Here is a 15,520-nt window from a genome sequence, read left to right as displayed (position 1 = left end):
TAACACTTTAAAATAAGGTACACAACATTTGATTAACTGCCAAGGATCGCCTTGGGAAATTGTCATGTACTAATTGGTTGTTAACCAGTACTTCAATTAAATTTTATTTATGTAGCGCCCATTCATGACACACATCATCTCAAATCTCTTTCTAAACTCAGACTCCATCAGATCCTCCAGGTTGGTGAGAAAGTTTCCTCTCTAAGGAAACCCAGCAGGTTGCATCAAGTCTCTCCAAGCAGCATTCACTCCTCCTGAAAGAGCGTAGAGCCACAGTGGACAGTCGTCTGCATTGTTGATGGCTTTGCAGCAATCCCTCATACTGAGCATGCATGAGGCGACAGTGGAGAGGAAAACTCCCCTTTAACAGGGAGGAGAACCTCCAGCAGAACCAGAACCAGGCTCAGTGTGAACGCTCATCTGCCTCCACCCACTGGGGCTTAGAGAAGACAGAGCAGAGACACAGAAAGCTCAGAAGCTCACATTGACCCAGGAGTACTTTCTATGTTAGAGAAGACAGAGCAGAGACACAGAAAGCACAGAAGCTCACATTGACCCAGGAGTACTTTCTATGTTAGAGAAGACATACTGGGGAACATGTAATCCAGACCGGCCTTATTAGGGGGTGACAGGTTGTTTGTTAGGGAATCAAAGAGGAAGGAGTCAGGAACTAATGGGTAGTTTACCCTCACGGACAGCCAAGTCTGATGAGATCACTGCTAGTTTGTTAGCAAAGAAACAGATAAAAAAGAAATAGAGGTAAAAAACCACTGAGGTCACAGTTCCTAATTGTCAAAAACTTGTTTCCTAGTGATTATTGATATTATTGGATTCTCTCTTCTGAAAACCTATTGATGGAAGACATCATTAACCAGTTAACCACATTTTGTGGACCTTACTGAAAAGTGTTGCCAAAAAATTTTTAAATAATTAAAGAGCAAAAAATTCATAAACTGTGATCAACAAAGTTTTTTTGCAGTTGTGTTTCAGCATTAAGGTAATTTTTTTTCTGTAATAACATAGTGAAAAGGACAAGCTTCAAATCAAAGAGTAGTTTAAAAAGTCCAGCGTTTTACTTAGAAGTTAATTTCTGCATTCATATGAAATATGTGCCTTTCCGCAAATGTGCTTATACAGTAATTTTCAATTAACAAGCTTTTTTATCAGTTTTATAGCAACTTTTTGAAAACAATCTTTGAGTAGATATTTGCATGAAGCCCACTTTTCTGCATAAAATCTTTTTTTTATTGTAATGTTCTGGTCAGATGTAATGTTCTAATCTTAAATGCTAATGAAAAATCATTACAGTAACAGCAATAAAGGCTTGAAAGCATCAGTCTGTGTTATACGAATCTGTACAACGTGTTTTACATGAATCAAAAGTCAATCCAGTTTATTTGTAGCACATTTCAGCAGCAAGGCGGTTCAAAGTGCTTCAGATCATGAAAACATAAAAGCACAAAACACATCGTTCAGTAATTTATAGACCAACAGAAATATTTTAAAATCTATTTTCTGAGCCAGATTAAACTATTTAACAATATTCAAATTTATTAAATACACTTTCCTGCACATCAGCACAACAGGTAAGGCGCAGTGACGTAGAAATAAAAAATAAATAAATCCAACCTTTAACTTAAATCACTTCCTTTTATTTAAACAACTGGCCTGCAGAGCTTTTTCATTACCAAGTCACATTCATGTACCAAGAGGTCGGCAGTTTGAAGTTAAGTGCCTTGCCCTGATGTAAACTGGCATGTCATGTGACCAGGGGACGTGGTGTCAAACCCACAACCTTCTGTTTCCAAGACGACGACTCTACCCACAGAGCCACAGACGCCCCAAACCAACCAGTCGCATGTGAAGGCAGCCCAGCCGAGCCACAAGAAGCCTTAAAACGCCTTGTATTGCTCTGTGGGTCAGCGTTTAAACCCAGGACTGGTGTCAGCATCTGTTTGTCACTTCTGCTCCGTTTCAGCTCGAATTTCTGAAGTGATTTATATTTTTGGTGGATCGTGCCGCCTACGCGCGTGCTGCGTTTCACTTCATCATTAAAGGTCGTCTTCATCACGTCCCCGCGGGTCCCTAACATCGGCATGGCGTGAGAACATGCTGTCACATGTTCAGTCACGTTTTAATGCTGATTAAAGAGTTTCTGCTGCTGTTTTGGCTGAGCAGGCGTCACATTCGAGGAAAACTGGAGATGTTTGAGAGAACGTTAACAAGTGGAGGCTTTTTCTCCCATGGCTGCAGACTGAAAAACAGAGGAAGAAGTATTCAACCCCTGATAGATTTATTCTGTCTCTGGGTTTGTGTTACTCTCTCGTGTCAGAAAAAGAGAAGCTAGGTGAATGCAAACCATAGTTTTCAATTAATGCCCTCATTGTTGAGGGGAAAAAGCCGTCCAACGTGTAAAAAGTAACCACCAGTCATGTTAAGTCATTAAACACCAGCTTTAGTTTTACTTATGCATGATAAATGTATAACTTTTAACTCAAATAGAGCCAGGCTGCCAGAGGGAAGTAGGCCCAAAAGATCTCAAAAAGCAAAACATAATTTCTTATTCTGAAGATATTCAAGAATAAATATGGAATATAAATAAAGTGGCTGACAGGAACCAGTCTGGAAAGGGTTGCAAAGCCACTTCTAAGGTTTTAAAAGTGTCCATTGAGCCACAATCAGAGCTTTTAGCCTCGAATGGAGAAAACATGGAACAACGGTGAACCTTCCCAGGAGGGACAAGTTAACAGCGTGTCGACAGTTCATCCCAAGGCCAGAGAATCACTTCCAATTAAATCAGATTATTAATAAAGTGTTAATTTACAGCACATGTCAATTCAATCAAATCAGCCACACTGGTCAATCCCAACTTGTGAACGAGTCCGCTGATTTTGCTCTCCACCAGGAAATCCGCACCGTGATCCGTTTTGACCTAAAGTAGCAGCAGAGAAATGATCTGCGTTAATATGGCCGTTCCTGCATGTAAATCCTCCTAAGAGGTAGAACCTGGGGAATATTTCATTGTCAGATGTTGCCACCATTCTTGGAACAGCCAGTTATCAGATTTATGGGGGAATAAAATAACTAATAATAATCTGTAAACAGCTTTTTGTAGTAAGTCAAGGTATCTTTGTCTGATGTCAATGTTCGTTTCACGCTCTGAAACATTTAAATGTGACAGGAAGTGGAGGTTAGTCCCCTGACTAACCCACAGCTATGCTAACTGTGGCATCTTTGTGTTTCATTTTCTACATTTGGTCAAAATGGGATATAAATATGACACAGAGGAACCTTTCTTTGAGCCACTCTTCAAAATGGGAAAGACAAGAAAGCATGTATTGTTATGGCAGAATTAAGCCCCTCCCCTCTAACTCGTTAACTATGAAGTAGGTCTGCTATTCTGCTATTTTACAACGTGCTCTTGGTATCTGAGCTTGAAACATGAACACCTTTGGTCTGTAATGGATATCTCCATTTTGACATAAATCTGTGAAGCACCGAAACTTCTTGGCTGACAGAAAGACGTTATTAGCATAGACATGATTAGCAGGACCAGAGCAGGATGGTGAGATGCCAGTTTTCTCAAACCAGGGTGGGATACTTGGGCAAAACAGGACGGTGTCTTATGGCCCTTAAAGTCGACCACTGCTCTGATGTCTCTGGTGTCGGTGATGAGGAAATCTGCTGAGTTCCAGGAGTGAAAGTGTTTCTCTGGCCTGCAGCTCATCCAGGCTGTGGAAAGCTTGTGGAACAGCAACTCTGGAACAATTAGGCTCTTTCAGGTAAACTTTTTATTCTCTTTTCCACCCGTCCTACTCTCCACTTGCTCTTTCCTGATTTGTTGATTTTTACTGCCTACTGCTTCCTGGTCATCCTGCCCTCAGACGGGATGTTTTGGTTGACAGCTTTGTCATCTTGGTCAGAGTCCACCTCCTCTGGTCGTTAACATTTTACGACCTAACCATCTCTAGTCATCGTCCCCTCAGAAGTGATAACTTGGTCAGAGTCCACCTCCTCTGGTCGTTAACATTTTACGACCTAACCATCTCTAGTCATCGTCCCCTCAGAAGTGATAACTTGGTCAGAGTCCAGCTCCTCTGGCTTAGCCGGGAACGTACTTGGAATAAATAATTCTTGAGAGTTTTTAAATTTTGCTCAATGCTTCTGTTCTTTCTTAATTTTCTCTTTTTAAACAGCATATTTGCTAATTATTGAATTATTTATTATTGAAGACAAAAGGGATTAAAATGCAGGTTTTTCTTCCAAGAATCAAGAGTCAATAATCTTTTATCGTCACCACAAGTTACCGTGATGATTTCTTTCTTTTCTTTGAGACAAATATCGGCTCAGGGTGCACAGGCAGACACAACTTACAGAGTATTTTCACACGAATATATATATATATATATATATATATATATATATATATATATATATATATATTAGGTTGACTGCTCTGGCCAAACACACTTCCTAAATAGCTTAAGAATGCAAAATAGTCTTCGGGGTCTGCTAAGACTGGTGCCGAGTTCTGAAAGTGTAACATCAGTCTCTTTTTTAAACAATATGAAGGACATGAATTACTGTTTTTTGTTTTTGTTGCAGGAATTAATCCCTCAAAGCTCCTTCAATGATACATTCATGCCCGCAGTAAATTCTGTGAAATAATCTTAAGCCTTCATGTACAGAACTGTGCAATCAGACATTCCTGAGAAAGTGTGCAAACAGGCATCACCAGTAGCGTTTTTGTAACAGAGCGTAATCTTCTCAGCAGGAGGCGATAGCCTTCACGGCTTTTGGGGAGAAGCTGGTTTTGAGTCTCTTTGTTTTGGATTTAATGTTCTGAAATGTTTCCCTGGTGGAAGTGGGTCAAACAATGGATTCCCCGGGTGTGTGGGATCTTCTCTGGACTCATGCAGCATAAACCATGTCCAGATCCTGCAGACGACATCCCACAATCCTCTGCGGTGTCCTTACCACCTTCCTCTCCTGCACTGTGCAGCTGTGTTACCACACAGTTATGCTGAGACATAAAAGGCTTTCTATGGCAGCTCTGTAGAAGTTTTTTTTAACAGCTTAGTAGAAAGTCCTGTTTGTTTGAGTTTCCTGAGGAAGAAGAGCCCTTGTTGGGCCTTCTTCAGCTGGTGGGTGGGGGGGGGGGGGGGGGGGGGGGGGGGTTAGATTTACAGCAGCTTCCTGATTCCTTTGGTGTAAACGCTTTACTCCATCATAATTCCTCCATCCAGCCATCTACCCGGACAAAAGGCCCTCTGATCATTTAGGCGTTTACTTCTTATTGTTTGGGTAAACTCCACACTTTAAACTCCCTCATTTTAACCTTAAACATCTCATAAATCATTAATAATAATAAATAATTAAAAGGTTTTGATGTAGCTTCTTTGTTATTTCTGTTGTCTTGTTGCTCCTTGGAGGAAATCTTTCACATTACTTTGTAACCTGTATGCTTTGATGTCTATAAATCCAAAGGAATAAATGATGGTTTACATCTTCGATGTGTTTATAGGCTTAGGGTTTTCTTTCAGTATTTGCTGATTTAATGGAGCCTAACTTGTTCTCTGAAGGTCTGACTAAAGTTTTCTCCTTTTCTCAGCAAATATGACGGCATCCCCTCCACCCTTTCAGGGAAACGACACGTCTTCTTCTCTCTGGTTTCTCTCTGACTGACAAACTGGCCTGACTTTCCTGTTGTCGTCATCTGTATGACTTTACATCGACCACTTGCTGCTCGGAGTCGAGCATCTGAAATGGTTTTACCACACGTTTTTTTTCTGTCTTTCCTGCACTCGCTTAAAGACCACTGTCACCTCAGCCCCCACACCGCCTCCTGCTTCTTTGACTGTTAAACGGCATGTACCGACATAGATGCACTGAGTTTCACTGCTGCAGAAGGAACAGACAAGACATCGGTGAGTCTTCTCTGCAATGAGATCGATCTATTGCCTCGTATTCTTTGCTATATGCATCTAGAGCTTACAATATATCATGATTAGGGCTAGAAATACATGTGTGTCAAAAGCTGTGAGAAAATGTAACAGTTTTCAGTTATGCTGGATTAGTTTCATTACCAACCACAGTTGACAAGAAAGCAAATTGACCCACCTCCTGTAAAACAGGCCGCCTGTGATGCGCAGTTTAATTTAAAACATTATGTCAGGCTGATTTGTGACAGTTTCCTGGAGAGAGCTGGCATCCAAGCAAAACGCAAAAAAAGACACGTCTGATTGTTTGATAAGTTTTAAAGTACTTAAAAAAGAATAGGAAGAAGATTTATAACAATTATAGGCCTCAAAATAGGATTGAAGTTTTCCTTGTATGGAAAAAAGAAAGAAAACTAGATTTTAGTCTTAACCAATTTAAATCTAAATGACTAAAATAACCTCTAATCTCATGATACATTAGGGCAAAAAAACAAAACAAAACATGGGGATACTCATAGCTATGGCTAACATTGCAGGAGACATATTAAAAGACTCATTTATTGTCCAAAAGCGGGAAAATCCTGGCGTATCAGCAGCAACTGAGGGAAAAAGTCTCCATTGTACAGTTATTATAAAATAGCATACTCAGCTTGTGTAACTGAGCAGGGTGACCCGAAAGTCGACATCACGCGCATGTATGATTATGCATTTTAAAAAAACAGCAGCAGACAATCTGCAAAAAAAAAAAAAAAAAGATAAAATTGCATGCATGCAAAAATAATGCACCTCTTGTTCATTTAAATTCAAACGTTTGCAGTTTCCGGGACCAGCTTGTCAGGATAAATATAACATCCTGCTACACTGAAAAAGATGCCGTGTCAAAAATAAGAGGGGTCATTTTATTTATTTGTATATTTATTTATATTGGTCATTTGGTGTGATCAAATGGTCATCCGCATTTAGATTTAGAATTTTTAGATCCTTAGAAACTGAAGGTAAATGGAGAAATGTGCAGGAAGGCGTCTTTTTTACCAAAGTGGGAAATTGTTGAGACTTCCATGTAAATGTCTATAAAACTGTTTGGTAGAGGATTTGCACCCAGAACCCAGATACGGAGGTCTGAACTGTCCCGTGAAGCTTTGCTGTGTCTCCCACCCGCTCAGCTCCCTTCCTGTCAGCCTGCTTTCATTAAAGCGCCACTAAACAGGCTGCAAAAATGACAAAATCATATTAAAGCAAATGCAACTGCTGCATGATAGAGTGATATAATATACAAGGGCTGACAATAGAGAATCATGGAGCACAAGAGTGCTGAGAGTTTTACATACAGCACCTTTACGAGGTCTAAACCACCCTGTAAAAAATACAGGCCATAATAAATTTATAAGTAGTTCCAAATACGGATCCGTTTTGGCCAGAAACCTTCAGGTTTGCAAGCAGACATCCAGACCAGCAACAGAACGGCCTAAAGAGAGGAAGAGTTACCCAATCCAGACTGCTGAACAGGGCTGAGAGCAACAGAAACTTTGGTAAAAGTAGGAGTTTTCTGCTCGGGAGGTTTGTGTTAACACAACACCAGGACAGAAAGACAAAAGCAACGGCCTAACAGCTGCTGTCCATCCATCCTGGAAAGCCCATGAAGCTGCTTCCAAACTACAATCCATCATCTCACAGAGAGAAAGATTATTCATCACAAGTGGTAAATAATTCAGATTCATCCGAGCGGAACCAAAAAGTTCCCCTCTAGCTCAAACCGTACGTTGCTCAGAGAAATTACCAAATGAATCTGAGAGCGGCGTCAGAGCCGGACTGTGTGAACGTGGAAATGATGAGAAGAATCAGTTTGAAAAATCAGACCTAAACCTCATTCAACGTGGTGATTGGTGGATAATTTAGACTGCTTTGTGACTATTTGTTCACAAACCAGCTTATTCCCTTCATTAATGTGTTCATACAATTAAGCCAAAATAATTCACCCCCCCCCCCCCCCTGGTAGATTTAGATCTAGAAAATGTATTTTCAAAACCTCCTCAAGAATCAGAGGCAAACCTTTTTTGATCCATTCAGACGTAACATACTGGTCAGATTACCGATGGTCATTTCAGGCTCTGCGTTACCGGTCTAAAATAAATTATAGCAGGAAGAGAGAAAATGCTGTAAATCAAATCTAAACCCTGCGAACGTTGGTCCGATCAATGCCAAAGACCACTGATGCGCTCCCTTTCTAACAGCCGGGGGTCTCAGGGGTAAAAAAAATGTCTTCATAATTAGCAACCCTCTGATTTTCTCAGATGATTGTATTGAGCTTATATAAGTAGTAACCAAATGTTAAAGCAACCATTTTTTTCAAACATTGCTTCAAATCAAATCTGTCTTATTTTGGTAAATTTACATTACAAACAAAAGAAAGAAAACACAGTATATTCAAAAAAACTATATTTAAAAGGAATAGGCTGAAGCCAAGGCTTATATCCATTAAACAGCCTCAGTGGTAATAAAGTATCCACAAAGTTAAATGAAAACACAAAATGTTGCTTAAGGCTCTGAGAGAAGACCCAGTTTTCTGATTAAAGAAACAAATAAAGTTTTTTTTTTAAATTTTCTGAGACAAGTCTGCAACCAGGTGGTTCACCGCAGGAGAAGAAAAAACTAAAGATTAAGGTCTAAAAGTCATATCTGAAGCAGATTAAAGATAAAACTCAAACCACAAGGGTCTGAACAAAGACTGAATCATTTTCACTGTGAGCTGAACTCAGGAGGAAAGATGCATCAGTCACACAGCGTCTCACAGGCTGCGCTGGGTGAACGATAAACTACAGAGAAATTTAAAAAGCCTGTTTAATTCCAGCTCAACTTGCTGAGAAACCGTTTCTCTCTTTCAGTAAACTTCCAGCAGCATGTTCCTGTTGAGTCTCTCCGTCTGCGCTGGCCTTCTGCTGAGCTTCCCCCGCTGCTCCAGCGCAGCGTGCACCGATGGGAAGCCCAAGGAGTGTCTGGACGCTGAATTCGCTCCAGGTTCCAACTTGGCCGGGGAAGGCTTCGACATCACCAAGATGGAGCGCAAGGCGGCGTTCGTGCTGGATATGAACACGTGGAAACGCAAAGACAAGACCTGCACGCTGTGCATCAACCCCTACCTGGAAGGCAGGAAGCAGAAGCTGCCTCTGAACGTGCTGGACTGGAGGGCCAAGCAGTCCTGCAGCTCCAAAGTCTCCTCCAAGCTGCACAAATCCAGCGAGGACCTGGTCAGCGGCAGCAGCTCTTCGGTCACCAACAACTGGAAGACGGGTCTGGAAGTGGAAGCCAAGGATAAATCTGGCAAACTCATGCTGGCCGGGACCAGCTCCAACCTGGCCCAATACTCCATGGAGAAAACAAAGAACGACAAGTTCAGCTTCGCCAGCATCGGCATGTCCTGCGAGTACTACAGGTAAAATCAGAATATTTTAATCATTTAGATCACACTTTAATGCCAGAGTGCAGAGAAAACATGGTTCTCAAGGTGTGGTTCTACTAAATCTGGATAAAAGCTTTCCAGACAAACGTTGCCTGATGTGGAAGTAATCAGAGTTGGAAAGAGTACAAAATATAACGTTCTCCAGTAACAGTACATTTACTTTGATAGCATTTTTACCCAAATGCTAGTAAAGTTGCTAAAAGTAAAAGTAAAAAGTACCTCCATCATATTTTGCTTTAAGTTAAAGTTACTTAGTTTTATTTATGAGCAGAAGAGAGTTGGCCTGGTGCATTTCACAGAGGAGGAGAGGAGATATTGGTCTGAAAATGTGTTTAATTAACCGATCAGTCTCAGCATCCAAACCCTCTGCATCCTTCACTCCTTTAAAGCTCCTTTGTCGTTTTCTTTTCTTCTTCACAACCTGGCAGTTCTGATCCTCATCCCATCCCTCGCCCAGTTTATAATGTGACTCTTTAAGGTCGTTGACCCGCTGGTGGGTGAACCTCACGTCTTTAGCTCCGTCCACCTTTCCATCCACCCTGACCAGCAGCCTTGTGCTTCCTTTATCGTGTTTCACCGTGGGGGATGTTGTTTTCAGGATTACGCACACTGGTAGTTTTCTGCTTTGCATTCACGTATAATGTTTAATTCTGGTCTCACTGGACCACAATTGCTTCTTCCACCTGGATCCTATCTTCCCCTGACAGCCAGTGGCACCTTTAAACAAAACGTCTTATGAATGTGAGCTCGGTCGGGTCAGCAGTGCTGTCGGTGTTGGACTTCTCTCATGAAAGTCCAAAAGTCTCACCAGCGTGAATAGATAGGGTCAAAGGTCAGCTGAGGTGAAGACTCCAGCAAGTAGGGCTGGACGATATAGAAAAAAAGAATATTGATAAAATAGAAATCCTGTTGATCAATATTGATAATGATAAGAATATTCTAAATATATATTTAAAGTGCAGCCCTGGCCTTTTTATCGTTAAATGGCCTATTTTTAGGTAAATAAGACTGAATTCAAACTCAGCCCTTTATTTAAAAAACTTTTTACCAAAACTTTAAGTAAAAAAAAGAAGTGTGCTCTCTGAGCTCTTTGATTGGTGAAGGTGTGTTCCCAGGTGTGCGTTGTGATTGGTTGGAAGGATGTAATAACTGTAGTATTAACCTACAGCTTTCCTTCCTTCAAAAGGAAGTAAAACTGTTCTTCTGTTCAACTTCTCACTGACCCTCTTCTCTTTCTATGGAAACTCTTAAAAACGGCCTTAATTGAGCCGAGTGAGGCCTGGCGAGCTTCAGATGTCGTCGTTGACCTCCTGATGAGTTGTTGGTGCTCTGGTTGAGTAATTTTGATGAATCTCTCACTGTCGGCTCTGAACGAGTCTCTCTGTGTTTGGCTAACGTCCAAATGCCTTAAAGACTTTCTAACTCGGATAAATCTCAACACCTTTCCACTCATTCATGGAAAGCACCATTTAAAGCTGCTTTTTCTACATACGCAGGCTATATTTGTCTGGTATTAAACTTACTTTGATGATCTGGAACATTTAAGAGTAAAACTTTTTACTATTTTACTTTTGTCATTTCACAAATGACTGAACAATAGAGTTTTACGGCTTCAGTTATCTGAAAAAGAACACCTTTTGTTGCTCGATGCCAGATCTTAGCTGATAAACTGATCCCTTTCTACATGCCATGCACTGTTATTCACTGTTAATTTAAAAAAAACAACATTTTTTAGACAATAGAGAGGCCAGCCAAGCATTGAGCCACTCAAACTCTTAGATGTTCAGCACTTAAAACGCAAACATGCCTGTGCCAGTTTCCAAAGACTGGAAACCCTCTCATCATTGATATTTAATTACATTTATCTTCTTTACGGTGTTTCTTTTTATTGCACACCTCTTGGATCAAGACCAGTGAGGATTTTTGATCGTGCCTTGGCAGTGGCGTGTATTTTCGCTCTTTGCTTGTATAAATCATGTAGGTTGAGGTTTGGCGCAGTCTTAGAATAAAATAACCACAGACCTCCCAGTAAAAGCTGCGGCAATGACAGTATCGCGCACCAAGTGCTGGAAGTAGGAGGTTCTGGCTCCACCTTGTAGTAGCAGAATGATAGCAGCCAGGAACATTGTTTCAGGTATATTCTTTTAATAAAATAAATGCAGCGTCAGCATTATAGCCTAGCAAGCAAAGAGTACCAATTAAAAACTGAACCAATGCTTCACAAATTAAACCAAAGCCTGAAGTTTTTCCTGCGATTGACCGTCAGGCTGATAGTTACTGCATGGAGGGCAGATTATCTGATCTCCGTGAATACCTGGATTCTGTTTTCATGTGTTTATGGCGTTCATGGTCAGGATCTCACAGACTCTGTACCACATTCGCATATGTGCATATGTGCATATGTGCACATATGCACATATGCACATATGCCATCAGACTGTTGAACTGCTGAAGCCACAAAATGGACTCTGTACCACATTTGTATTTTGCACGGTTTTAATAATACTCATCTGGATACCGTTTGCACACTGTCTATTTCCCCTGCATTGTTTACATAAATCGCTGCTGCATCTTTATCCTGAAATTTACTGCAATTTACTTGTGATTTTTCAAGCTGTATGCAGACACAATTTTGTCCTGTACGTACTTTGTGCAAACAAAATGACAAATAAAGCTGTCTATGTCTAAGTCTAAGTCAGAAGAGGATCTCTGACTAGGGAACCTCGGGGTCTCAGCTTGGTTGAGAGTCGGCTCCTCACGGTTAAAGGTCATGCTTCTCAGCTGTAAGAAAAGGTGGATTTCTGCCTCAGTGATGGGGGTCAGCCTTTACCTGAAGCAGGACAGTTCAAGTATATCACGGTCTTCTTAACAAGGGATTGTAAGGCGGAGCACGGTTACATCTGTAAATAGACGTCCCTCTCTCCCGGCCACTTGGTCCTGCTCCTCAGGAGGAATCCCAAGGCGTTCCCAGCAGAGAGACATAGTCCCTCCAGCGTGTCCTGGGTCTTCCCCTGGGCCTCCTCCTGGTGGGACGTGCCTGGAACACCTCACCAGGGAGGCGTCCAGGAGGCATCCTGACCAGATGCCCGAGCCACCTCAACTGGCTCCTCTCTACGTGGAGGAGCAGCGGCTCTACTCTGAGTCCTCCCCGGATGACTGAGCTCCTCACCCTATCTCTAAGGGAGAGCCCAGACACACTACGGAGAAAACTCATTTCAGCCGCTTGTATCCGGGATCTCGTTCTTTCGGTCACGACCCAAAGCTCGTGACCATAGATGAGGGTAGGAACGTAGATCGACCGGTAAATCGAGAGCTTGGCCTTTTGGCTCAGCTCTCTCTTCACCACAACGGATCGGTACAGCGCCCGCTTCACAGCAGACGCTGCACCAATCCACCTGTCCATCTCCCGCTCCATCTTCCCCTCATTCCTGAACAAGACCCCAAGATACTTGAACTCCTCCACTAGGGGCAGCACATCCTCCCCAACCCAGAGAAGGCACTCTACCCTTTTCCGGTTCAAGACCATGGTCTCGGATTTGGAGGCACTGATTTTCATCCCGGCTGCTTCGCACTCGGCTGCGAACCGCTCCAGTGAGAGCTGTAGATCACGCCCTGATGAAGCCAATAGGACCACGTCATCCACGAATAGCAGAGACGCAATCCTAAGGCCACCAAAACGGATCCCCTCAACACCCTGGCTGCTCCTAGAAATTCTGTCCATAAAAGTTATGAACAGAATCAGTGACAAAGGGCAGCCTTGGCGTTCTGATCCTCGGCTAAACATGTATGCACATCTGTAAATTCATGCAAATGCTTTATTGTGTTTCCACAAATGGGAACAACTTACAATCAAGGATTCATGAAATGTCGGTATTACCATTAATGTTCGTGATTTTTAACATCTTGGTATCGGTTTGATAAGTAAAACTGGGTCGATATTAATAACCAATATTTATTTCCATCTAGTTGCCCTTTGGGTCTGTGGGTTTGTTAAGTTTTGTTAGTTCATGGTTAAATGCAACAAGCAACACCCCTTTAAATTGGTTGAAGATTCTTTTATGTCCAGTGCAAACACCTTCACTATCATGATCTGATAGTAAGCTTCCTGCAGATAAATTATTTGCTTAGCCGTTTTAAACAAAATCAAAAGGTTAAAAAACTAAACAAAAAAAGGTCCACACATATAAAAAAATCTAGATTTATGTTTTTCTAACCGTGTGGAAGATGGAGAACATTGCAAAACCAGTTTTATCCCATTCCTCATCCTTATTGGTCTCTACTTCCCTGCCTTGTCTGCAGCTTCAGAGTTTCCTCCAGTCCCAGGTTGAGCAAAGATTTCAAAACAGCCGTGAAAAAGCTTCCCAAGGTCTACAGCCCAGAATACAAGACGAGATTTTACAAGCTGATCGACGACTTTGGCACCCATTACATCACCAAGGTGAGTAGGAACAGCGATCGTCAGAGAGGTGAACACGGCGCAGACAGAAAACTGAGCTGAACCTGATTTTCCAGGTGAATCTGGGAGGACGCGTTGAGTCTGTGACCAGCATCAGGCAATGTGAAGCCAGCCTGCTGGGCTTAAATACCGAGGAGGTCCAGATGTGTCTGGAGGCCGAAGCGTCTGCGAGCATCAAGGTTCAGGCAGAAGCAGAGTCGAAGCACTGCCGCGAGGTCACAGACAAGATGGAGAACAAAAAATCCATCTCAGACACATTCAACGACAGGTAAAGAACATTCTTCCTGTTACCTTTCCTTTAATAAAAAAAAATCACTAATTTAATTCTTGGAGATACTTTCTCGCTCAGCTGCTGAATCACTTCCTTCCCCAGGTTCACAGAAATGAAAGGGGGGCTCAACGTGGACACAGACCTTCTTTTTTCTGCCCAGAGAAACCCAGAAGCCTACAAGACGTGGCTCAGCTCAGTGCCGCAGAATCCTGACATCATTTCCCATTCCCTGGCGTCGCTTCACGAGTTGTTCCCGGCCAACAACCCGGTCAGGAAAAACCTGCGCGCGGCCATCAGCCACTACATCCTGGAGAAAGGTCTGTGGAGGAACTGCAGCGCGCGCTGTCAGGCCGGCATCAAGAGCGACTCGAGGGATTCCTGCGTCTGCCAGTGCCACAACGAACCTGCGGTGAACCCGGACTGCTGCCCCACCCGCAAAGGAATGGCCCGCGTCGTCCTAACGGTGCTGAAGGCCACCGATCTGTGGGGCGACCACACCACCGCCACCGACGGCTTCATTAAGGTGTTCGTTAACAAAGAACTTGTTACCCGTACTTCAGTCATGAAAAACAACAACAACCCACAATGGAACGCCATCGTGGACCTGGGCACCAGGGACATCTCCTCCGTGAACGTGGTGCGCTTTGAGGTGTGGGATCAGGACAACGACTGGGACGACGACCTGCTGGGCGAATGCGAGCGACGGCTGTCCGTTGGCGTCCTGGAAGACGTGTGCCCTCTCCAACATGGCCGATTCTACTTCAAGTGGGAGGTGAAGTGCATTCCGCATCTAGCCGGAGATTCTTGCACCGTCTATAAACCGTCGAGCATGGCTCAGAGCCTGAGGAGCTTCTACGTGTCCCGACACGCCCACCCGATCCCAAAATCCATCCTGTCCAAGATGGGGGTGTTTGTGGATGAGGGAAGCTCCTACAGGAACGGGACCCTGCAGTGACCCCCCCCCCCCCCCCCCCCACACGGCTGCTTACTGAGCCGTTAGCAGCAGCTTCAACCACACCTTTAGCTTTGTGAACTTTAACTCACGTCTGATTTTGTTTCAGTTTCATCTTGACCTCATTCTGTCACTTCAAAATTAAAACCCTTTTGAGCGCTTAAGTTGTATTTTCCTAATAATATGATATAATATAATGTAGCCTATTAGGATATTAATGATCAAACTGCACAGCCATGATATAAAACCTGCCTGTGTGTGCCTTCATGTCAAAGGAAGTACATGTTTAGCTCTGCGTGTGTTCGCTGCAGAGTCTTTACTTATAACCTAATTAACATTTATTTTTTTATCGTTTTAAGTACAGATTGTGAAAGCTTATTACTGTCTTATTTATCCAGAATAAAAGCATGTGTTGTGAATTGTTTGTGGTGTCTCATCTTTGATT

At 42.6% G+C, this 15,520-nt stretch overlaps 1 protein-coding gene across 1 annotated transcript; it reads left to right on the top strand.

Annotated features, from left to right (window-relative positions):
- Window positions 1-5,859: 5,859 nt before the first annotated feature.
- LOC105932752 (perforin-1) lies at window positions 5,860-15,092 on the top strand. Its single transcript, XM_012872015.3, has 5 exons — window positions 5,860-5,927; window positions 8,822-9,369; window positions 13,696-13,834; window positions 13,909-14,120; window positions 14,226-15,092. Exons 2-5 carry the CDS (start codon window positions 8,837-8,839, stop codon window positions 15,076-15,078), a joined length of 1,737 nt encoding a protein of 578 aa, XP_012727469.2. The 5' UTR covers window positions 5,860-5,927; window positions 8,822-8,836; the 3' UTR covers window positions 15,079-15,092.
- Window positions 15,093-15,520: the final 428 nt, after the last annotated feature.

The sequence above is a fragment of the Fundulus heteroclitus genome, chromosome 16 (assembly GCF_011125445.2).
Source record: "Fundulus heteroclitus isolate FHET01 chromosome 16, MU-UCD_Fhet_4.1, whole genome shotgun sequence".
NCBI lineage: Eukaryota > Metazoa > Chordata > Actinopteri > Cyprinodontiformes > Fundulidae > Fundulus > Fundulus heteroclitus.
The sequence above is the reverse complement of the archived record's forward strand: the minus strand, read 5'-3'. Positions and strand labels throughout refer to the sequence as shown.